Source organism: Embiotoca jacksoni, unplaced genomic scaffold (assembly GCF_022577435.1).
Source record: "Embiotoca jacksoni isolate LCO1_2020_lvr unplaced genomic scaffold, fEmbJac1.0.p SCAF_13, whole genome shotgun sequence".
In the NCBI taxonomy this organism is placed as follows: Eukaryota; Metazoa; Chordata; class Actinopteri; family Embiotocidae; genus Embiotoca; species Embiotoca jacksoni.
This window is the reverse complement of record NW_027185263.1, coordinates 17,812,487-17,836,217: the sequence shown is the minus strand read 5'-3', so window position 1 is coordinate 17,836,217 and position 23,731 is coordinate 17,812,487. Positions and strand designations below refer to the sequence as shown.

The window sequence follows — 23,731 nt, the reverse complement described above, 5'->3', positions numbered from 1 at the left end:
GTCCAATCTTCTCCCGCTTCGCGTTAATTCCTGTCTCGTATAGAAGAACTCCAGCTGACAGCAACGACATTAGACAACTTCAACATTGGCTCGATTAAAGTTCCCCAATCTCGCGATTTTTTTTTTTTTTTCTGATTGGTTTATCCAGAAAACACCTCATCAGTCAAATATTCCCTTCCTTTTTTATTACAAACAAATACATTACAAAAACGCTACACATTTCAAGGCAACGTTTTCCTTTTTTCAGTTTTTGAAAAAATATCATAACACTTTCAGCTTAGAAAAATATACCTACAGGGGTAAAAAAAAAAAAAAAAAAAAAACTGGGCCGTTTAACATGTTCTGTATTTTTCTTTCTACAAATTGTGAAAGAGCACATAAACACACGTTTTCCAAACAAATTACAAATAATTTTTAATTTAGTCTCAGAATAGAACATGATAGCTGCAGATTGGGTTTTTCAGTACTTCACTCCAAACGGACGACACTGGATGTATCGCACACATACAGTCCTATCGTGCACAGAATGACACACAGAATTTGTGGAAGATGAATGTGCATCTGCTGCCAGTCACTCTCTCAGGAGTGTAAATGTCTTTCAGCGGCAGCGTTTGGAGTTGCGTGTGTCTGGTTATAGTCCATGAAGGGTGGAACTGATAATGTCCATGAAGGTGGCCTCTATGCAGTAGCAGAGCTGGACGTCGGGGTCGGCGCCACCGAGCTCCTCCGCTGTCTTCTGGGGCAAAGAGAGCTTCGAGGAGCCTCCTCCCGGAACCACGGCCTCCTGCGGTTTCTCTTTTAGATACTGCAGACCTGAGGTGGGAAAACATAGAAATACTTATATGTCTTCTTACTTAAACGCTGGAGGATCTTTTAAACTACAAATCGGCGCTTTTTTATTAAATCATCTTTTTTATGTCCATGCAATATAAACAAACAGAAACCTGAATAAACAAAACAAAAACAAACAGCAATGAGTGTTTTTTAAAGTCTACACATCTTCCTTCCACATCATCACAGCTGATCAAATTGATTTGGATATGATACGCTTCTAAGGAGCTTAGTCTTTGGTGCTTCTAGTCAAATACAAACCTATCAGCAATATTGTTAGAGGAGGAATTCAGTAAAGGACTGAGGATTTTTCCTTAATTTCCATTTATTTAAGACCATATGTAGGTCCAGATAAACAAATATTATATATCCAGCAAATGTCAATGTTTACATTTGAGCTTTTTCATGTTTTTTTTATTTGTCTATTAATCTATTAGTCTATCAAATGAACAAAGTCATCCGGGCAGTGGCTTCTAATGTACGTGCATGATTCCTGATCAATGCTGACAGCAGGTATGAAACAGAAGCAGCTCTGGATGATCACATTTTTCTGTTTATAATGTTCTGACACAACTTTTATATCCATTACTATCGGGGCTATAGTTGATTCCTTCACTGCTGCTTACAGAACACGTGTCCTGATGAATGATGTAACCCCATGACAAAAAAAATAAAAAATGAATGCAAGTACGCCATTTAACAAACTGTTATACTGCTACCCAGATGACTAACTTTACTCACGGGCGATAAGAGGGTCGATGTCCCGGGCTTTGGTGGCCACATCGGAAGCGCAAACTTGGCCCACTTGTACTAACAGAGCAGCCACGTCATCATAGAGTGGAGGGAAGGCCTGGCAGAAGGCCACCACACACGGCAGGGTGGGCATGAAGAAGGAGAAACGCTTGGCACGAGTCAGCACTATAAAGCAGAACACACACATACGCGCGCTTACACTTTACACAAGAGCTGCGCAAACACCGCGTTCAGCGGCTAATAGGCCGGCACAGACTGTACACTTCTGTAATGGAGAAAAGAATGCTGCACTGACAGCCGAAGGCCAGACGGTGGCAGCCAAATATAGGGCTGAAAACATGGAGGCACACCGCGCGAAGACAATCACTTATTTGTGCGAGCTGATCTGCGGTTTACAGTCGACCGTCTGCTGGGAGCAGCTTTAATGCGGCAGATTAAAAAAAGACATGCAGCGAATAAAGTGGTCTACAAGCAAAAATATGAATGTACAAAATGTACAGACAAGAAAAGATGACTGACCTGTTAGAAGGGTTCCCATGACACTGATGGCCAACCGGGCCACGCTCAGGGACTTGGGTAGAGCGTACTGGGTACACAGGTAGGACAGCAACTGAATTGCAAAGATCTGCGGGGACACACACACACACACACACACACAATCACAACAGCTACACATTTTACCCCATTTCTTTATGCAGCATGTCTGCAAACGCTCAGTAGAGTCCACCCAGTAGAGCTGCTTTAAAAAAAAAAAAAAAAGAAGCACAACACAGAGGCACTGGCACAAGCCCAGGGCAAGTCGAGGATTTAAAGCCAGGAAAAAGGAAGGAGGGGACGTTGGGAGGCCTCACCTGCTTTTCCAGCTGGGGCTGGGCCAGCAGCTCTGGGATGAAGTCCAGACAGATATGGATGGAGGGGATGCCTGCCACAGTTAGAGGCAGCAGAGCTTGAGGGTAACCCTGACAGAGAGGGAGAGAAGAGGAAATATGAAACGTATAAATAAACGAGAGAGATAAGAGAGGAACAAGGAATACACAGTAGATTTATTCAAGTAGTCGTTTACGAACTCAAGTACTCTCTTAAACGTGTGTGTACATGAGGGAACTCGGCAGCCTCTGCTGAGCAGCGTGGATGAGGGCGGATTAGTGTGACAGAGGACGGATTGGTTTGATGAAGTCCACCATATGGCCGTCTGCTACTTCTGGGAGTGCTGCAGTCACTTATTACTAATGCCATGGCAGAGTGGGATGACTAACGGGGTCAATGTGATTTGGCTCTTCTTGAAAAACTCACTCGAAGGTATTTTTCTGAATTATGGCCCGATCCGTCTACGAAAAGATTACGCTCGGTGGCAAAATTTGGAGGGACGGAAGATTACACGGGAATGACACTATAAACCTGTCAGCCTTCATCACACTGTATTTACCTGAAAATGAACCAACTTGGCAATGTTGGGGTCAGCGATGAACATCTGATGCAACAGACAACAGATGAGACACTGCACCTCCCTCAAGTCACTGAGCAGGCCTCCCTCTGGCTCAGCCTCGTCCACACCCCCCCTGGCTCTCGGCCCCAGGCTTCCCTGTTTCAATTTCCCTGGCACGGGGCCCCGAATGCTCCTCAACAGGCTCTCTGGGGTGGCCCCCAGCTGCTGCTCTTCGGAAGTTGGCAGACACACCTCCAGCAGAATCTGGACCGCTGCGCTGTCCTGCAGTTAAACACAGACAAGTGGTTACAAAGAAAAGGTCATCTCTTACATATTCTAGTGTTATTTCAGGCAATATCATTTTTGCATTTATGCTTTAACAAAAGGCCCACGACATGAAGATACAAACAAAGGTCTCCCAGAAAAAGTGAGATCAGTACGTAGGAGAAACAACAAATGACGTGCAGCTGTTCGTGGTTGGAATACCTGCGCCGACAGAAGGGCGTTCTTCAGCTCCTCTCTGGTGACCTCGGGCGTGTCCGGTTGTCCCGGCACGCCCAGGTTTGAAACGGTCTGGCTCTGCCGATCAAAGTCGGCCGTCTCCTTCAGATGGCATTGTAGGTATGCTTTTGAGGCCAGCAGGTAGCCATTCAGCATGTGAAGGACAATGTCCATCAAAGGGGGACACCTGGCCACAAACAGAAAAACAATGTAATCGACTCCAATATGAACTATTCTTTTTTTTTAATGTATTTAATGCGTCCACGCATCATGTACATGTCTACCAGTCCGTACGTCCGCTGTCTGTGTCCATATGTGGCATTTGAGGATACGACGTGGCGGCGTAGTTACCTGTAAACTCTCTGGTCACAGCGCAGCACGATGAGAGGATCCACCATCAGGTCGTTCTGAGTGTACGTCTGCTGCCTGAGCAGCTTGGCTGAAGGCTGGAGGGCGTTTACGGTCATCACCCACAACCTGCACCACACACACACATCACGTTCAACTTCACATTACACTCAGTTTTATGAATTGAAGGACGTACAGTACCTGACTTGGAGCGCTGTTGCTTTCTCGAGCCCAACCAATTTATCAGAGGGCAAGTTTTATTGGCAGATATTACACTGTTTAAGTACACCGCTGCCATTTTGGACAATAAAGTTTATTGTTCAACTATAAAACATCCTGCCCTCCAATTTGTGTTTGATAACCACATTTTGACAGATGTGTCAGCATCGTATATTTTTGTACTTCCAATATTGGTATTGTAATCAGGACAAAAATCCTGTATCGATGAGGATTTATCTTTTTTTTTTTTTTTTTTGCGCAGTTTTTGATCATAACTCAGAGGATATGTCTAAAATCTGTGAAGACATTAAGAGACATGTCAACAGGACAAACAGCAAACTTGCTTATTTGCAAAACTATGATTTCCACTGTAAACTGTAAGTTGTCAAATTTGACCAAAATATAGCGCGGCACACACTTCAGTCGGAGTTCATCAACTCACAGATTAGCTCATGGCAGCATTTCACCCTCAATCCCTCTTATCAGACCGGTGTTAAACTCTAAACCAGCAGGGTACTCTTGGAGCTCCGAGCTCACATGCAGCTAGCGCACTGGCATCAATCAGCGGATCTGTGTGAAATCTGACACCGCTGCCCTCCTCCTAGATTCACCAGAGCGTCTCTCCTCCTGCAATAATATATAATATATGAGAGGGAGGGAGGAAGAGACAAGCGAGGGGAGCAACAATCCCTTACATCTGCCTGGTGGAGAGTCTCCCTCAGTTTTCCTGCCCCGAGCTCTTCGTGTTACAGGCCCCCTCTTGGATCGATAGCATGCCTGCTCAGAGCTTTGGTAACTGTGCTCCTTCGGGCCCCGGGGCAGAGTGAGGGTGACCCTCATCTGTCCAGAGAGTTCACAGAGGCTAACGGAGTTGCTCGGCTCGATACCTCTGATCTATTCATACAATAATCATTGAGCAGACAGCCTGGAGTTAAGGCCAACAACTCTTGCTCCACAGGTCTTCCTTTAATCCATTTACTGAGCCTCCCAGCAACTTTACACAGTCCTGAGAGAGACAGCACCGTGTACTACTGTTAACCTTTAACGGAGAAGATGTACAAATAGAAGTTTAACCAGCAGCCGGGAGGGAAGTTCAGCAAAAGATCTGACATTCAAGTTAGTGAGGATAAGATATTTTGAGTCTTACTCTGCTTTTGAGCAAAGGTGATGCCATGAACACATTAAGGGACAAAATGACATAGTAAATAATTTCCATTCTGCATATTGAGTATTTAATCTTAAATACATTTCAAGCTTGCAGAGTGGAAACAAACCGAATATTCTAACTTACCACAACGTATTATTCCCATGTGACACCTATTCTCCCTTGAGGGTGTCACAGTATCATTTTCTAGATCTTGTCCACAACATGTTGTCGTGTCCAGAGCACGTACCTGCGGGGCATCACCGTGTTCAGGCCCATCCACAGCTTGTTGAGGGTCTGCAGTATGCGACGAGGCACCGCGGGCTCCAGCAGCAGAGCCATGCTGGCTGTGAGGGCTTCTGCGTACGGGATCAGGTCTCCGGGTGAGAGCAGCGTTAAATGCTCCAGGATCCGCATCAGCCTGGGACTGCTGGATGGCAACTTCTGGAAGGCTGCGGGGAAACAGAAGCCTGAATTAATCCTCAAACTCCACAGCTAGAACTAAATGCACTCAATTCAAAACAGTGCGAATCCAAGAAGGGAAGTGTTATAACTATATAATGAAAACTAAATATTGAGTGAAGTGAGGGGTTGAGTTCTGCACGACATTATCAAGTCCGTTGTTATCACTCGGTTGAAACATATTTTCACTTCCTCCCACCAAACTCAGAGAGGAAGAAGAACTACATCCCTCTTTCTTGATCTATTACCCGATTCATAATCAATTAATTACTCTGGAAAAATGCAGAAAGAATGCAGATAATATACCCCGGGTATGTTATGACACAGGTGTGCATCAACATATATAAACACTGTATATCTTTTATATGTGCATTATGCTGCGTAAAGATGTGTGAAATTTGTCAATGATCGCCAACAAAGAAAAGCCAATTACAGCATATCCTTTAAAAACTGAAGGATTAACTATTGAAATTAGATTTCATCTGAAACACAGCTTTCAGCAGTGAATGTGTAATAAAACGCTGGTATTTATTCCCTCTCCCATCCTAGACTGATAACATGACATCTCACCGACCCCTCCCCCCACTCCCACATTAGCATCACTGCTGATGGTTTATTTACTAGTGATAAATGTGTGGAGTGTCTTTGCCTCTTTTCAATCTGAATTATATCAGTATCTATCAAAATAAGGCAATTTTACCAATAAGACAGGAGAGCTCTTATTTAAAAAAAAAAAAAAACCACCAGTCATATAAGCCTCTGCCCCAAACCTATACGAACCCCCCCTCCTCCTCCTCACCCTGGTGGAGCTGGCTCTGAGTGTATCGACAGGTGTTGCTGGGAAGCATCATCCTCCTGAGGAGGGGCAGGGTACCGGTCACCTCCTCCTCACATACCCAGTCCTCCACCAGACATAGGTGGGGAAAGTTGGTGGCAAGCAGTCTCAGCAGGGCAGAGTGCAGACCTGCAATCAGTCAAAGATTATTTAAAAGTTTATTACGCAAATAATTTTGTTTGTTTCGGTTCTCATTTAGTCAAATAAATGTAAATATAGACTTGGAACTAAACCTCTCACCTCCTAGCTCCTGCTGCAGCCCCTGGGCCTGAGTAACCAGGTACTTAATGGGGATCTGGTCCATCAAGGCTGCTGAGTAGGACTTTGGCTTCCTCTGCATCAGGGCTTTAAAAAAAAAAAAAAAAAAAGGAGAAACAAGGTGAGTGAAGGCTGTAAAACAGTGAAGACAGAGAGTGAGAGCATAAAGCAAAAGAAGGACAAGACAGAACGTAAGTGTTTTATTTGGTTGTGTAAGGACACCAGAGCCGCCGTGCTGATGAGTTAAAGAAACGGAGGTGATTTTTCACTGACGTGGGTTCATTACCACTGCTGATGATATTCATTATTCCTTCCTTGAAGGCTGTGGGAGCACTTGGGTAAACACAGCAATTAAAGAGATGGGCATAAACTCTCACATAAATCTGGCCTAATGAAGGGCAAGAGGAGAGCTCATCATGGGAGAGGATAAACACTGACTAGGCTAACTGCTAATGCTCAATCTAACCTACAGCTGTCCTAGTTAGCTTTGCTCCCACAGCCATTGTACTTGGCTCTTTGTCAGCCCTCCATTTATTCACTATGAAGCAGCCAACATTCAGTGCCAAGAGAGAAAAGGATGAATGACTGCACATCCAGAGTGAGAGCATCTCCTGCAACTTAACAGAGGACAAAAGCTTCCTTTCTTTTCTCGCTGCTTGACAAATTCTCTCCATCTTGCATACAATGCCTTCTTCAGTGGAGGAAATGACAATGGATGCACTTTAGACAGGCAAAGAAAAGAGAACATAAGAAAAAGAAAGGAAGTGTGCCAAGAGCGCAGAGGGGAGCCAGGCACAGCGCAGTGTTTTTGTTGGGACGCGGTTATTGTCTCGTACATACCCAGTTGTTTGGTGCTAGCCAGCAGATTCTCCTCGTAAGACAGGATGTAGTAGAGGATCAGGAGTTGGGTGGTGATGGAGTAGCGCTGTCGTCCGCCTCGGCTACCGTCCCCCTGCTAACCAATAGAAAATAACAGCCAGGGCTCAGGGACAAGTACAATAACAGAACTGGTGAATGAGAAGCTTTCAACAGGTTAATGGGCAACAAAAAAACATCCATCTTAAGGTTGGCAGTGAGTTGCTGCAAATTTCTTTAAAAAGACACATCAACCATTCACAAATTTGTGTCATACATTTTTTGCATTATGGTTACATAATAATGAAAATCTCCTGACTTCTTTTTAGGTTGAAAACATATTTTCAAACTCTTAAGATCAGAATCAATAGTAGCAAAGAGGAAATAAAGTACAGTGTGCATTTACTGAATTTCAACAATAATTACTGGTATAACAATAATTAAATGAAGTAAATCCAGTTGTCAGAAGAACTGAAGGAGAAGTTGTTTTAAGTAGCATTGAGGTAACGTTTAGTGGAATACCATTAAAAGGGGGAACTGACTCAATTAATTGAGGTCAGAGGAATAAAATGAATGACGACCAGGTCAAAGGAGAATAGTGCCTTCAAATACTCACACAGATAAGAAGAGGAAAATGAGGAGCAAGCCACAACATTACGCCACCAATAAAATGTTAACTTTTCAGGGAGCAGTTTTAGGTTTTTGCAGTCTGTGAAACCTACGACTGACTCACCCCAGCAGAGCTCTGGAAGACATTGAGGATCTCCTGCTCAGTGATTGGCTGGTTGGTGGCCTCTGGGTTGGCCTTGGAAGCTGGAGTGAGGATGGAGTTGATATAGGCATCGATTAGAGGGATGAGTTGGGTGTGGATGGGCGTGGTTGTCTCGCAGAGTTGGCGATAGATCCAGTCCTGGAAGATCCACACAAGGAGAGCACAGAAGAGCAAAATGTATTTATTAAACAAACTTACCTTCATCTATTCATCATAAGGAGCCATGCAACGTACGTCGTACCTTGATGGACACTTTGTGCTTGGTGAAGGCTCGACTCCGGAGCAGCTGGTAGATGCAGTGAATGGGAAGGAATCCTGTGATGTTGGCACTCAAGTTGTTGGTCACTGCAACCCGAACGGCATGAGCTGTAACCACCTACACAGCGAAAATAATAAACTAATTAACAAAAGAGCAACAATGGAAAATGGACAACATGGACAACGCAGACAAACAGACTCTGTACAGCTTTACGTCACACATCATTTCATTTCTCTGGCTCATTCACTGACGAGCTACTTTCCATGTGAGACCACGTGGTTCCCACGGTAACAGAAGCAGCAGCCACGTGAACAAACATGACTTTAGACATCATACAACAAGAACATGCACAGATATTGGATCAGGCCACATGATGATACACTGCATGCCATTAAGATGCAGATTTATGTGTGAGATTTAGTTCAGTTGAAAATCTACACAGTTTGAACAACTTTCCAATTTATATGTAATATATATTATGATGAAAAGCAACAACATACCATGATTAATAACACCTACAAAGATATAATGTAGAATACTAATGGTAGCCTGTATATAGCTATTCATATTTCTCCATGTGACAGTATGAAATATCATGCTGCAGAGCTATAGAGCAAAACTCGTAAAAGTGCTTTCTGTGCTTCTTATAAAAGTTTTTTTTTTTTTTTTTTTTTTTTTTTAATTCATAAAAGGTATTCATCAATGGTCTGATGTACCATGCACCCATGATCATGGGTAATATAATAATGCTCATTAATCTTAACACTACACACAAATTGCAGAGTAGCTGTAATTTATCTCTACATGTTTATTTCATTTTGACAAGTTCTTACATCAGAAGCTGCAACAAACTTGAATTTATTAAGGCAATTAAATTATTGGACACTGAAATTAGCAAGAAGGCTACATCATCAAAGTCTCCTGAAAACGTACATAAGGACAGATAGATAATATAATATAATACTATATGCACCTGTTCAGTGAAGATCTCCTGTGTGAAGATAGTCTTCATCTTGCTCAGAGAGCTCGGCTTGATGGCAATCTGTAGGAAGATTATCCCCCAAAAATACATGCGCAGTGGTCGGTTTGCTGTGAGTGAAAACAACCTGCAGGCAGCAGTGCTGCTATTTTGTAATTCCCTCCTTTCATATTTCATAAGAAAAATTCTACATGGCAGGCACAACACTGAATTGAGAGGACTGCCCTAGGGGTGGAAACAAACAGGCTCTAAATCCAATTACATTACACATCTTAGTGGAAAATACACTGAGACAGGAAAACTACTTAGTACACAGGCAGGAAACAATAGTGCACTTAATAAGTAATAAAACAACAAATTGGCCACAGGGTATGGAGTGTCTTACTAGATATGTGTATGCTGCAAGTGTTTCATTAGTGATATGGTCTCCATACGCTCCACTGCTGCAGCGGAGGAGTCGGGCCAGGAGCTGGTCAGCCAGACTGATGTATTGATCACTGCCTCCCTCCCACCTACCACCTTACCTTCATCCCCAAAGTAGAGCACACCAACTCAATAATGGAGCTGAGCTGGTTGCTATGGAAATACATGGCAACCAGTAATAGCATCTCTCCAAAAGAAGCAGATACGCCTGCAGCGCTGTAAGGAGGAAGACACACACATATGCAGGAGAGGCAATTGAGGGAAGACATTTAAGCTTGTTGTTAATCCTGCATCCTACAGGACAGAATTTTAATAAACTGATTTTGCTGGTTGTATCCGCGCATGCACACACGCACACGCACGCACACACACACACACACACACACACACACACACACACACACACATAGTTGTTTCTATCCCTTTAGCTCAGATTAAAGTCTGTCTAAGGTCACTTAAGACTCTGATGATTTATGCTTTATGGACTGGCATCATAAACATAAACACATTCATAGGCACTGCTGCAGGTGTTGAGACGAGTCCTGTTGACTTCATTTTAACAGACAAGCAAACAAAAGCTCCGCTGAGTTTATCGCTGCAAGTTCCCACAGAGACCAAACAATTACAGAGGCAACAGTAAATGGCTCCAAACAGAGCACGTAAACAAAGCGAACACACATCCAATGCATGACTCCAGACAGGATTTAACACGTGGAGTTTATCATTTAACTAGAGCTGCTCCTTGTTTATTCTGCGACTGCAACTGTTGCCGCAGTTATTATAAAGTTATTAATTAACTGTAGTTGACACTGTTCTGGAGCAGAAGACCAGCGGCTAAGATCATACCAGTGTAGTAAGATAAGTGCAACAGCAGAGAAGAGTGCTCTCTATGTGAATCCTATAATAAGCAAACATTGGCTGAGAGCAAAACAAGATAAAATAATTTGACATTTTTATTGAAAAACTGTTGAAATCTGACGCCTACTGCAACAAAAAATAATCAAATACAATAAAATACGGTGCTTTAAAAAAAAATGAGCGTGGCTGTCGAAGCTGCACATCATGTACTTAAATGCATGTACGAAATTTTAATAATGCTGGATTATAAAATTATTACTAACTCTGTAAAAGCAGCCAATGACATGCATTGACACATCAGTGTAAATATTTTTTCTAACATTACCATTTTAGAAGTTTACAATATTAACTTTCATTTTATGTTCTCAAAGCAGCCTCTTAAATTTGGTAGAACGTTTAAAGTAACATTTCCAGTAATGCAAACTGCACGCTAAACACACACAACTTAAATACATTTGACTATACAAGTGTATTCAAGTTGACTATAATATTAAGTTTTTCTACACAGTAATGCCTCATTAATGTCGAGTTTTTCTTACCTCTCGAAGTATTCCTCCTCTTTGATCATCCAGCTGAGCCACATGACCATCAGCTGTTCTTGCTCTGGAGTGCTGCACAAACACACACAGAGGATGACGCTCAATCTTCATATAAAACAGGAGACTTTTAAATGGAAAAAGACACTGACAGGGCTTTTGGTAGGCAGCGTGCATTGGCAGGAAATCAACATGCAAGACCACTGGTAGTTGAATGGGGTTTGTGATCCCAACCTATTTGTGTTGGCTGAATAAAACAAAGACCTATAACAGTGGGAGTCAATAAGACAAGCTTTATGTACCTGACCAGAGTAGGGAAGGCCAGCAGCTTGCAGAAGGACAGGGAGACAAAGCGAACACCAGCAGGAGTGGCGGGCGGCCGGCTGGTCATCAGCTGCAACAGCTGCTCCGCCTCTTCATCTGTAGGTCTGGGGAGGAGTCACATTAAGTATATCAACTTTTAAAGTTTAACTACTACTTCAAAAGGAACATTTTGAATATTTGAGGACTAAATGAGTCCAAGTTCAAATTACACTCCGAAAACTATCAAATGAAAACCACAGGCACGAAATATCAGGAGGGTTGCTGCATCGTCTTTGAACCAACCTGAGACCCGCGATGCCCATGAGGGCGCAGTAAAGTCGGAGCAGAGCGCTGGCCTTCACCACATGCTCCTCTCTGAGGCCCGAGTATCCCGAACCGCCTTCATCCGTGTCTCCGTCATTGGGAACGTGGGTGCTGCGTGAGCGGGGCAGGATGGCGACCAGCTCCAGCAACAGCTGCCTGCGCATCTGCCACAGCACCGAGCTGCTTTCTCTCTTACGCTGGCAGTTCGGAGAGAAAAGTGAGGCAACGACACGAGTCAACCGCTGGGCCTTCACGCAAAGTGTCAACACCAGCGCGCAAATCAGTGAACATTGAAGAAATAAATGAATTAAATGGCACATTCATTTACAAACCTGCTACCAATCAATTAATTGACCATTTGTCACATCAGCAGCTGAGAGACAAATTATAATGTACAGAGCAGAAAAATCTAAATGTAGATGGAACATTTTCCTCCCAGCGCAGACACAGAGAGCTTTACCGTCTGCAAAATATAATATTATATCAACGTAAACAAATGATGACATTTGCAGTGAAAGGCTGACTGTAAAACGGATCTGCCCTCCGTAAACTGCAAGAAATGCCAGCAGATAGAAAGATCCCCTTTATGTCTTTTGTAATATGTTAAATGTTCCCTTCAACATGGAAGAATGCAGGTGACACCAAACCGCCAGAAGTATTGAATGTTGAGGGCAGACACTGTATGAGAATATGTGTGTGTGTGTGTGTGTGTGTGTGTGTGTGTGTAATGCTGTCTATTTGACTTTTTTTTTTTTTTTTTTTACAATCACTATGAGGACATTTCAGCCCTCTCAGGACATTTGGGCCAGTCCTCGTTAATTCAAAAGGACTGTTTGAAGTTTAAGACTTGTTTCTGAGGTTAAGTGTTTAGGTTTCATGTTTAGTTGTGAAGGTTAAAGACACTGTTCGGGGCTCGGGAATGCATAATGCCAGCGAGGGTAATCACAAGTATAGGAAGACAAACGTGTGTTTTTGGTTGAGAATCCAACATTTTTACACTCACGATGATGACATCGCATAGAAATCAGAAAATAGGCTTCTTCCTGACTAACGTGAGGTTGTTTTTTTTCTTGCACATCCACAGTTGTGTCCAAACGAGCAAAACATTTTTTTGCATTGGCGTGTTCATAAAAAAACATGAACTGCAGCACAGAGTGACTTCTGGCCTCTTACCTGTTGTCCATTACGGATGAACATGCTGAACCAGGTGCGCACTTTGCTATTGGTGCCCAGCAGCAGACCGCTGACGTAAGAGACCAGGGGACTGACCGCCTCGTCGGCTGTGTCTGGTTTGTAGTCCAGAGTCAGAGCCACGCCCAGACCAGGCAGGTGACACTCCTCCACCTGGAAACACACAGAATAATCACGCAAGAAATGATATTCCTTATTATTCTCTTTTTTTGTTGTGCATGTGTAACAGTTTTTAAATTCTTCTCTATACTACTCTTTAAGTATATCAATAGTTTCAAGTAACTGGTGCTGGTATACTGACTATTAATGTTTCTAGACATTATTCCTCAACATCCTACATAACTTGGCCCGGCGTGATATTGCTTCTTTAGTCTACTCTGAAGGAGCATTTGATCCATGTGTTAACAAACCACAGCTGTATGGTCCCTGAAATACCCAAACATCAGCACGGCATCACATCAATTCCCACTTCCTGTTGTCTGAGACCACAAAGTACAGCCAAGTACGAGTCCTGCTGATACATCATTCAGCAGGGCAATGAATTTCGACTACCTCCTGGGGCCTCGTTCAATAGCTGACCTCATGCTGTAACCTCCTTGAGAGAAGGAGGGAAGTGAGAAGACAAATTTCTCCCCTCAGGGATCACATCACAAAGTGTATCGCGACACGGGTCAGTGAGGAGAAAAATCTTCACTTTTACTAACTTTTATGAAGTGAGTTGATCTAAGTAAAGAAACAAAGTGCCTGGTAAAACAGAGCTTATCACAGCAGGCAGAAATGACTGCAGTGATGTTTAGATGTGAGAAAACTGTCCACAAATATCAACTATCAATTTACTGCTCACAAATCATCACTTCACAAAGCAGTCGTGGCAAGTAATGCAGCATATTACGTTTCCGTCAGATTGTGATTCTAAGATCATGACTTTGACTGCCTCTATGTTAAAGCCACAAAACTCCCAACAGTGATGCGTTTAGCGATGCACAGTTGGATAATGTGTGGCTGCAATGCTGCTTTAAATTCATTTGTTATCACAAAAAATGCTAAATAATTTAAGATACGTTGTAACAGTAAATAATTATGTTGAAACAACAGTAAATATTTTATGCAATCACATTTTCTGCAAACAGAAAAATCCTGGAACAGAAACATTTTGTCAGGAAAGCACATCACACAGATGAGGAGATGATAAAAAAATGTGCTAACAACAAACATCATTTTAGTTTACGCATGCATAATTAATGTAGAAAAATCCAGGGGAGCAGAATAAATGTGGCACAAATGTGTCTCGTGTGGAATAAAGCAGCTCCCAGATGAGAGAATCCATCTCTCGTCCTAAATAAACCATCTTTGGGAGGTTGTAGATGAGGTGTGACTCTGGCCTCAGTTCAGGGTCCGGTGGTTAAAGGAAAAGTGGAACTGACCACCATCGCTCTGATGTTGAGGGCCTGTGAGGGATTCATCTGGCAAAGCTGCCTCAGGGCTTCTGTCCTGCGTCGACCACCCACGCTCTCTTCATCCTGACGCTCTCCGTTCTTGATCAGGCCTCTGCAAACTGCAACGACAGACAGGAAGAGGTAAACACACACAACATTATTTGGACTGCTGGACTATTTCCTGTAATGTTCTGTACATCACTGACAGTAACACTGTAATATTTCTCCGATGCCGTGGCCAAGTCCTGTCCTCCATAAATACTACACTTCATTGAATTACTACTCATATATTTGCCATCAGAATATTATCTCATTTCCCCTAAACTTTTAGACAGCTGAGAGTTGAAACTGTAAAAAGCGTCTATGGCCGAGTGAGATTACGTCATGTTCTGAAATTACACGAGTTTCCATCTCTGCTACTTTTGGATTATTCCATGTGCCATAAAAGAGCCGATGGATTTATTGTCTGGTTACCAGCTGGTGTTAAAAATGACAGACCTTGATGCTTTCAGACAGAACCACTTCCCCCTCTGATGTCAATTCATTTCACTTTCAATTCATTGGAACGAGGTCTTTTCCCCTAACAAAGCCAGACGGATTCCTTGATGTTGAAGCTATGTAACACACACACACACACACACACACACACACACACACACACACACACACACACACACACACACACGCACACGCACAAAAACACACACACGCACACAAAACACACACAAAAAAAAAAACACACACACACACACACACACACACACACACACACACCCTGTTGGCTGAGCTCTGACCCTCCGTGTGATAAGAAGGCGCTGGAGACGCCGGGCATTTTCATCTAATGCGGTTCTGAAAGCACACGCAGCACTCTGTGAGTGAGAGCGAGACAATAATGCTCATCATCAATCAGACGAGCGCTTGCACCCTTTGGCCAGCGGCGTGGCTCGAATTAAGAGGAGCAACAGCAGAAGCTCAGCTAAAACAACATATGGTTGCAACTCAGTCGCTACATGTGTATAATTTTAATGAAGCTATCGCTGAAGGTTTTCTGAGGTAACGTTAAGCGAAGTCGTGTTTCTGCCAAAGCAGGCACGCTGACTAACCAAATGAAACTAGTGCTGGCAATTAACCAGCCACTACATTATCGGCCGACGGCATGTGCGGTGCCGTGAGACAGATGAATTACCTTCATTGAAGCTGTCAGGAACATTGGCAACCAGCAGACACAGAAACCAGTCGCCATTACGGACATGAAGCAAAGCCTCTGCTACGTCCACGATGGGCAGCAAGGAGGGCAGCTCTGAGACAAACAAACAAGAAGAACACTTTGTCAACTGCAGAGGGGAAAAAAGAAATCACAGGGAATATTTTCAGGCTGGCTATTTTTTTTGTTGTTGTAATATACAGCTACTATGTGATATAAGACTTTTTCAATCTAACCATCAGTAGTAGTAGATTGTGTAGATTTTGTCTGCTGTTTCTAATATAGGTGACAAATTCAAGGAAAAAGCAACATAAAGTGTCGGGCCACCACGTGCTGCCAGAACAGCTTTAACGTGCCTTGGCATCTCTAGAAATCTACCAGAGAAATGGAACAGCATTCATTCAGAGGATGTTCCCTCATTGGGTTTTTTTGATGATTCAGAGGCGAGCGTTGGTCCAAAATCTCCCATCGGTGTTTAGTTCGGTTGCAATCTGGTGGCTGCAAAGGCTTAGACCATAGGATTATAATCATTTTCATAATCGGAGGCCACAGTATCCCAGAAGAGACCCCTCCTATTGGGATAGAAATATTTCATCATAGGATAAAGATAGCCCAGAGCCTCACAGAGCAACCAGATCCGCTCACTGTCGCGAGAATGCACTCTCAGGTTTTTCCTTAATTTGTCATCTGTCTGAGAATGTTTTTAAATAAAGAACACAGACTGATCCTACGATGAAGAATCCCCCTTGTTACACAAAGATAACAGTCCACTGCTGATGACTGACAAATCGAATCACATAAAGGTGACACCACACAAAGGGTGAGCTTTCATTCGGAAATTCATATCACATGACGTCATGAATATATTCTCAGCAGGTGAACACATCAAACAAAAATCGAAGTTTGCTTGAACAGTGAAAAACAACCAACTGATTCAAGTTTTTATCAGCCTTCTTTGTAAAAGCCTATAAAACATTACAAATAAAGACTTTCTGGACTGATTCTGACCTTTAGATTAACTGAGCATCATTCAGAAAAATGTCCATATGGAAGTTTATCGAGCAGATAATATTTGATCACTTCCTGGATTGTGCTCATTGTCTCATTACAGTTGCATTAATAAAGAATTTCATGGCTGATAACTGATATTCACCTATTATTATTAAAAGGCATGTCTAAGCTACAAACACTGTGTTGTTGGCCGAGGCCTCTTTCATCCTCTCCTCTCTCCTCCTGACTCACTGCTGGATGAATAGTTTGGTTGAGAGGAGACGAGGCTGGTTGGTCTCAGCCTCGGTGTTAAACAAACTTTTACTACATTTAAGACAGATGGCTAATTAGGATGAACTGTATTATACAATTATTGTTTGGGTTCAGCTTGTGTATGGTGCTTTGCTGTGTGAATAATACGCTCTGACTGAATGTGTGAAACGAATCAGCTGTGAATTAAGAAGACACAGCGAGTAGAGCAGTCGGAGAAGTCGCATTTCTGCAAATATATATTCTGCTTGTCTGCTTTTAAAAGGTGTTTGATGAATAATCTTTGGCTCTTTGTCTTCCTGACTGTCTTATGTTGCACTGATGGATAACAAACAGTGTTGTTGTCGACTCCAGTAAACTGGAAACCAAAGTCTGTTACATTGTCTCTGCTCTGAAGTCAGTTTACTGTCTGCTCAGTGTGTGTGTGTGTGTGTGTGTGTGTGTGTGTGTGTGTGTGTGTGTGTGTGTGTGTGTGTGTGTGGGAGGAGCTCAACCCCAGCCCCGTCAAAACAGTCAGCAATACCGAGAGCAAAGAGGAAAATATTACCATTCATTACCTAAACAGTAATTCTGAGCTGCCAGTGAAATATCAGCCACCGATATATATATATAGGTGTTAATTATATAGGTGTTTATTATATAGGTGTTTATTTCTTGCAATGAGCACACTTGCGTACAAAAGCCGTTGCATTTAAAACAATCCCACCTGTAAAGCACTTCTCAGTACAACTATGAAGAAGATGAAAGGAGCTTCGTACCTGCTTGTAAAATGCAGAGGACGTCTGCGACCTCCTCCAAGTACACCGGGCTTTCAAAGAGCTCAGAAGACTTTAAGAAAAACTCTCCATTTGAGTCGGCCACCTGAGAAACAACAAGGGAATGGGAGACAGGCCGTGTCCATCAATCATCCAAGTTATCCTGTTAGATGAAGATTAAACTGGTGGAGGACAGAGAAATATCTCATTCAAATTGACGTGAGAGCAGCTGCCAGAAATTTGGGAGGAATTTCTGATCGCAAATTAGACTTTAATGAACAATTAAAGAAAGCTGTGCGATCTTGCTGCTTTCATCCGAGACTCATTTCCACGAGAAAGATATTTATAATCATTTACTAATTTGCACCGCATCATTCATGCTGTAAATTCTTTATATTTGCATCACCATATTCAAGCATGTCTCTCCACTTTACAAACTGCAGCGAACCAGATTTAGGCTGCTAACAAGCACCTAAATACTTTCTAGTTATCCTGGTAGTTTAAGGCAGCATCATAAGCACAATCAGCTGTTAACAATGTTTTAATGTGACGTCAAGTTTTGGTTTCTTAAGCACATGAAGTACCACAGTTAATGTTTTTGTGATTCTGTACTACGTGGCCAGCTCTTTACCTTATTCATGATAGCCAATAGTTCGCTGAGGGTCAGACGGAGTCTCCTGAGGGGATCACTGTGTTCAAACTCCAGGGTCAGTCCGTGCTGCAGCTGTGTCACCAGGATGCTCTCTCCGTTCGAGCCACCGGCCTTGTGCCTGGCAAAAGAGACAACTTTGTATTTAAACCGCTAAAACAGCCACGAAGAAAGCAATGCATGTATGACTTTGCCGTTACTGCTGCAGTTAGTATGGCGTCACCATGTGTAAGGCAGCTGTACCTCAGCTGCTGCTCCTTCCGGGCATCCTGCTCCAAGGCGTGAAAGTCCACAGACAAAAGCGCTACGATGGAGTTGACGGCTTCGACCCCAGAGAGCAGGCGCAGGATGAGCTTCTTGTCCTGTGCCCAGGACTGGCTCTGATCAGCCGGAGCACATAAAGCCATCCTCACCAGGCAGGGCAGCAGCAGCCTGAGCTCCGGGTCGCTCAGGGCAGCCAGGCGAATCACATCCACCTTCTGCATGGCTTCAAAAGCAAAGGAGCTGACAAACTGCAGCCCTGTCCGGTCTGCCATCTCTCTGTACCGAAACCTTGTGGGAACAGAGCAGACTCACATCACAAGAGCAGACTCGGACCATCTGGAGCACACAACGTGGACAGAAAGCACACAACGTGGACAGAAAGCACACAACGTGGACAGAAAGCACACAACGTGGACAGTCCGACAACCAGGACACAAACTGAACACAACAACCAGAGCCAGGCAACTTCTGAGCTGTCAGGAGGAGCTGGAGTTCACCGGTGTCATGATGTGGAAACACTGTTCATTTATAGACGTATAAACATCAACATGAAACAGTCATATAACTTTATTGTTAACTGTATATAATACTATATATATATATATATATAGTATATAACAGTACTTTGTGGCAATTGACTGAGTTACTCACAAGTCAGCCAAGAAGCACAGCACCATAAACACGATAGTATATATTTTTAATATATATATCTGTATATTAGATATATATATATATATAATCATGTTGCTAACATACTGCTAACGCTAGCTCCTACTGGGAAGATTAATTATTGTTGACTTGAACAGACGTGAAATTTTGACGTCAAAAACCCAAAACATGACCTTGTTCACAGGAAGAACTTTGGACTATTTTAATATCCGTCTTTTGAAGCACAACTAACACGTTCAACCTGGGTGTTTGATTAGCGCTAGCTGCTAGCTAGCTGCTAGCGCTCGTTCACTTTCCCCTTTGCTTTCAGAGCGGCTCTTAGCATGCTAACGGCTACAGCTAGGCTAGCTAGCCAGGAGACAAAGCTGTCCTGCTGTCCTGGTCTGTCTCCGCCGTGTCAACAACTCTTTTGAACACAGCACTTCAAGAACAATCCCCTTACCTCACTTATTAAGATGACACCTAGTCTCTAAAAAGAAACGCGCCCATGGAGGCCCTCGGACCTCGGACTCTGTTGTGTACCGTTACCGGGAGTCCTGAGCCAGTAATGGCCGCGAGGGCAGCTCGTCGCAGCTGATGCCGGCTGGTTTATGGAAATATGTTTGGCGCTTTCTAGTTTTCACGCCCTGTCTGCTACAGATCCCGCTGGGATCTTTTACTTTGTCTGCAGGAGACACAGATGCATTGTGGAAGTGAGAGAACCGCGGAGCCGCGCTGCCTGAAGTCCTGAAGTCCTGAAGTCCTGCCCTCTCTGCAGGCTGTCGGGAGGAAACAGCTGACATGATTGATATACGACATGTTGATATACGATATGATTGATATACGACATGGTTGATATGACATGTTGATACGACATGGTTGATACGACATGTTGATACGACACGTTGATATACGATATGATTGATATACGACATGGTTGATATGACATGGTTGATATGTGATATGATTGATATACGACATGTTGATACGACATGGTTGATACTATATGACATGTTGATATGTGACATGTTGATATACGACATGGTTGATATGTGACATGTTGATATGTGACATGTTGATATACGACATGTTGATATATGACATGGTTGATACGACATGTTGATACGACATGGTTGATATATGACATGGTTGATACGACATGTTGATACGACATGTTGATACGACATGGTTGATATGTGACATGGTTGATATGTGATATGGTTGATACGACATGTTGATACGACATGGTTGATATATGACATGGTTGATATATGACATGGTTGATATGTGACATGGTTGATATGTAACATGGTTGATATATGACATGGTTGATATATGACATGGTTGATATGTGACATGGTTGATATATGACATGGTTGATATGTGACATGGTTGATATGTGACATGGTTGATACGACATGGTTGATATATGACATGGTTGATATATGACACGGTTGATATATGACATGGTTGATATATGACACGGTTGATATACGACATGGTTGATACTCAGGTTGTGTCAGAATGATTGAAATCTTGTTTCACGCGCACAACAAAACGGTTTTTAAATAAAGCCTGCAGACCTTCCTAATGTTAACAATATGAATATATGTGGGGAAGTGCTTGAGAAAAGCAACTTTACCTTAAACAAATAAAAACAATGCAGTGAAGTTATAATTACCTCGGAACTATTTCCGCACCAATTATAATTAATATAAAACTTTGTAGATGACAGATGATTGATAGAGCTGCTAAAACTAATACACCTATAATTTGTTTACATAATGGCCATTAATAACCGTGTTAATTGTCCAATATTAAGATTTAATTTGGCCCGGCATCCTTGGTTTCACGGTTATATGAGATGACTTGAATATCCCAGACGTCTGTCAATTTCTTAGCATTTCCATCTCTCTCTCCAGTGTTACCTACCCTGTCACTGACATGATGTCAGTATACATTTCACTACATTTTCAAGGGCACACTGACAGCAGTTGCAGACGAATAAAGGAAAACAGAGCATGACCTCCGTTTATTCCAAGGCTGCTGACAGCAAGAGGAAAAATGCAGAAAACTCTCAAAAGAAACAAACTGCCAGCTGCTAACGACATCACCCTGGGGCAACTCAGCAATTTACAAGGAAGATATCCAAATCCAATTTTTTTTGCAGTTATTTCGATGGCTTTCCAACTTGTCAATATAAAGAGTGGTAACAAGCCTGCAGACGTACTGTATAGTAGAAGCAAACTGCAAACAACCATGATTTTCCAAAAAGAAAAAAAAAAATGGAAAAATCAACTTTCAGAGGTTTATTAAATATTGAATGTATTTATCTACACTCCAAAGAAGACCAAATACAATTTTAATGGTCAAATTTTTCCAGCCAAAAAATGTTGGCAAATATGCAAGATAAAGAGCAATATCAATGGATTTTCATTAGTTAAAGTACAGTTTCCCTCCGAAGAGGAGAAATCCAGACAGTACATCTTCCTCTTTGCACAAACACTGCATTTCCAATGGGCAGCCATCCATGGCTGGTTAAAGTTCATTTACACCACACATTTACTTTCACACTGAAGTAAAATGGGATTGGTCTAAATGTGTCCATAACCAATCAGAAGAGGTGCCAGATGAGCCAATCAGAGTAAGGAGAGGTACAGCGGACTAAATGGATGTGCTGCAAAGGACACTGCATGTCTGCCATTAAGACACCTCTTCTCCCATTGTAGCTTTCATTTTCTTTCTCCCCTTAAAAAAGAAAAAAGAAAAACTGAAATTCAAACCTGAGGTTGCCAATAGTTCTCCTTCCTCTCCACTTTTGGTGTCCTTGTCCAATTGCACATCACAGTTGCCCTCCCCGAAGCAATAAACACAAGCACAGGAAAATAAGTTGACGCACTTTATTCCTAAAACAGAAGCCACACCACCTGCTGCTGGCATGGCATTCATATATAATTATTTATATATATTGCCGTTTGGTTTTTGTGTCTAAATGTGTGGTATAAAATACTATATACAACAATGTACCTCTTTATTTGAACACAGTGAAGTTCATTGCTGTACAAGTCCTCTGTAGCTACAGCTTTGCTGTAAGTCCTTCATGCTCAAAGGCATGAAACATAATTCTCCACTCTAATTCTTCTGTACATTATGACAATACAAATATTCTGTCTCCATTACAAAAAATAATACTCTAAAAGCAACCTACTGGGACTTTATTTAATTTTTATAGGATTTTTCCTGGTTGTTTTATTAATTAAGACGATTACATATATCTTAGACCAATTGCTTTAAAGCAGGAAGGTAATATAAACCTTCTCCATTTTTTATATATAAAAGAGGTTAAGAAATAAGACAAATTATACATTTAAAAACTTACAATAAATAAGATAGATGCAGGCATTTCATTTGGATACTATTTCATCCAAAGCAATAAAAAGGAATTTTATGTCTTAAAACCAAAGATCCATTCTTGAGTTTTTTTTCTTGATCAAATATGTCCCTTTTCTTCCAATAACTTTACAGACAGACTCGTCTTTCTGATACAGACTGGCCAGTGACTGTGCTGCCATGCTACATACCATGACAACCAATCTGTCATTCTCTCACGATCATTAATTGCGACTCAACTTCAGGTTTCCCCCTCTTCTTTATTCGCTTGTGTCTATGTGCATGTCTTTAAATCACAGGGAGAGGACTGTCTCAACCAGTAACAGCCACGGGGGACCGGACCGGACCGGCCCGGCTTTGAACAGCCGTCTACTCCCGGTCTCGGTACTGGATCCAGCTCCGTACTCTGGTTTTCTTGGGTCATGAGGAACTCCTCTTCGGAGCCGTCGCTTTCCTCTTCTTTGAAATGATTTCCCGACTTGCCTCCTGTAACAGGCTGTTGGTTACAACATGTTCATGATGAAGTTGTACATCTGGTTGAGCACCACAAAGTGAATGGGTAGACACGATCGTCGGTCCTGCGTGGCCGGGTCACACGTCAGCCAGGAGAGGGCGTTGTACTGCTCCAGCACAAATCTGTCCACATATACAAAACACAGTTACTCTTTATATTTAGACTTGAGTTAAGGAGTCCTGCGCTATAATTAACCAATATACATAATAGCTGCGTGCTGCATATATGTTAAGATCTGTATGTTGTCAGCGCGTGCGCACAAACGCAACCTCAGTCTGAAATAAAGTCCACAAATAGAAAACCCAGTCTGGAAGCACAGTCAGCAGGGTGGTAA

General features: G+C 42.5%; 2 protein-coding genes across 7 annotated transcripts in view; both read right to left on the bottom strand.

Moving 5' to 3' along the window:
- Window positions 1-163: 163 nt before the first annotated feature.
- On the bottom strand, window positions 164-22,333 carry ints2 (integrator complex subunit 2). 5 transcript variants are annotated; one of them, XM_069147042.1, is made up of 25 exons: window positions 22,277-22,333; window positions 18,825-19,133; window positions 18,564-18,702; window positions 17,936-18,038; window positions 15,900-16,013; window positions 14,702-14,832; window positions 13,260-13,430; window positions 12,066-12,283; window positions 11,762-11,887; window positions 11,463-11,534; window positions 10,167-10,281; window positions 9,637-9,705; window positions 8,646-8,780; window positions 8,366-8,542; window positions 7,618-7,732; window positions 6,760-6,864; window positions 6,484-6,648; window positions 5,473-5,674; window positions 3,863-3,988; window positions 3,497-3,698; window positions 3,011-3,292; window positions 2,436-2,543; window positions 2,104-2,320; window positions 1,573-1,749; window positions 164-813 (listed from the first exon to the last, which is right to left on the bottom strand). In XM_069147042.1, the coding sequence occupies exons 2-25, from the start codon at window positions 19,115-19,117 to the stop codon at window positions 632-634; spliced, it is 3,744 nt and encodes a 1,247-aa protein (XP_069003143.1). In that variant the 5' UTR covers window positions 19,118-19,133; window positions 22,277-22,333; the 3' UTR covers window positions 164-631. The 5 variants fall into 5 exon arrangements, with proteins under 5 accessions (XP_069003143.1, XP_069003142.1, XP_069003145.1 ...); XM_069147041.1 differs by lacking the exon at window positions 22,277-22,333 and adding an exon at window positions 19,957-20,254; XM_069147044.1 differs by lacking the exon at window positions 22,277-22,333 and adding an exon at window positions 19,957-20,254 and having other exon boundaries at window positions 2,104-2,209.
- A 45-nt stretch (window positions 22,334-22,378) lies between these two features.
- med13a (mediator complex subunit 13a) overlaps window positions 22,379-23,731 on the bottom strand; it is a 71,571-nt gene continuing 70,218 nt past the window's right edge. For both annotated transcript variants that reach the window (XM_069147038.1, XM_069147039.1), the window contains one exon: window positions 22,379-23,519. In XM_069147038.1, the coding sequence (XP_069003139.1) occupies window positions 23,387-23,519 (133 nt within the window). In that variant the 3' untranslated portion in view covers window positions 22,379-23,386. The remainder of the gene's footprint in view (window positions 23,520-23,731) is intronic.

Bases quoted from the DNA above. Each gene is read 5' to 3' on its own strand.
- ints2 (XM_069147042.1), bottom strand. From the start codon at position 19,117: ATGGCAGACCGGACAGGGCTGCAGTTTGTCAGCTCCTTTGCTTTTGAA. The intron at 13,431-14,701 runs GTCAGTTCCACT...GTGTGTTTCCAG, and splicing joins TCAACATCAGAGCGATGGTG to GTGGAGGAGTGTCACCTGCC. The intron at 10,282-11,462 runs GTAAGAAAAACT...TCCTCCTTACAG, and splicing joins GAGGAGGAATACTTCGAGAG to CGCTGCAGGCGTATCTGCTT.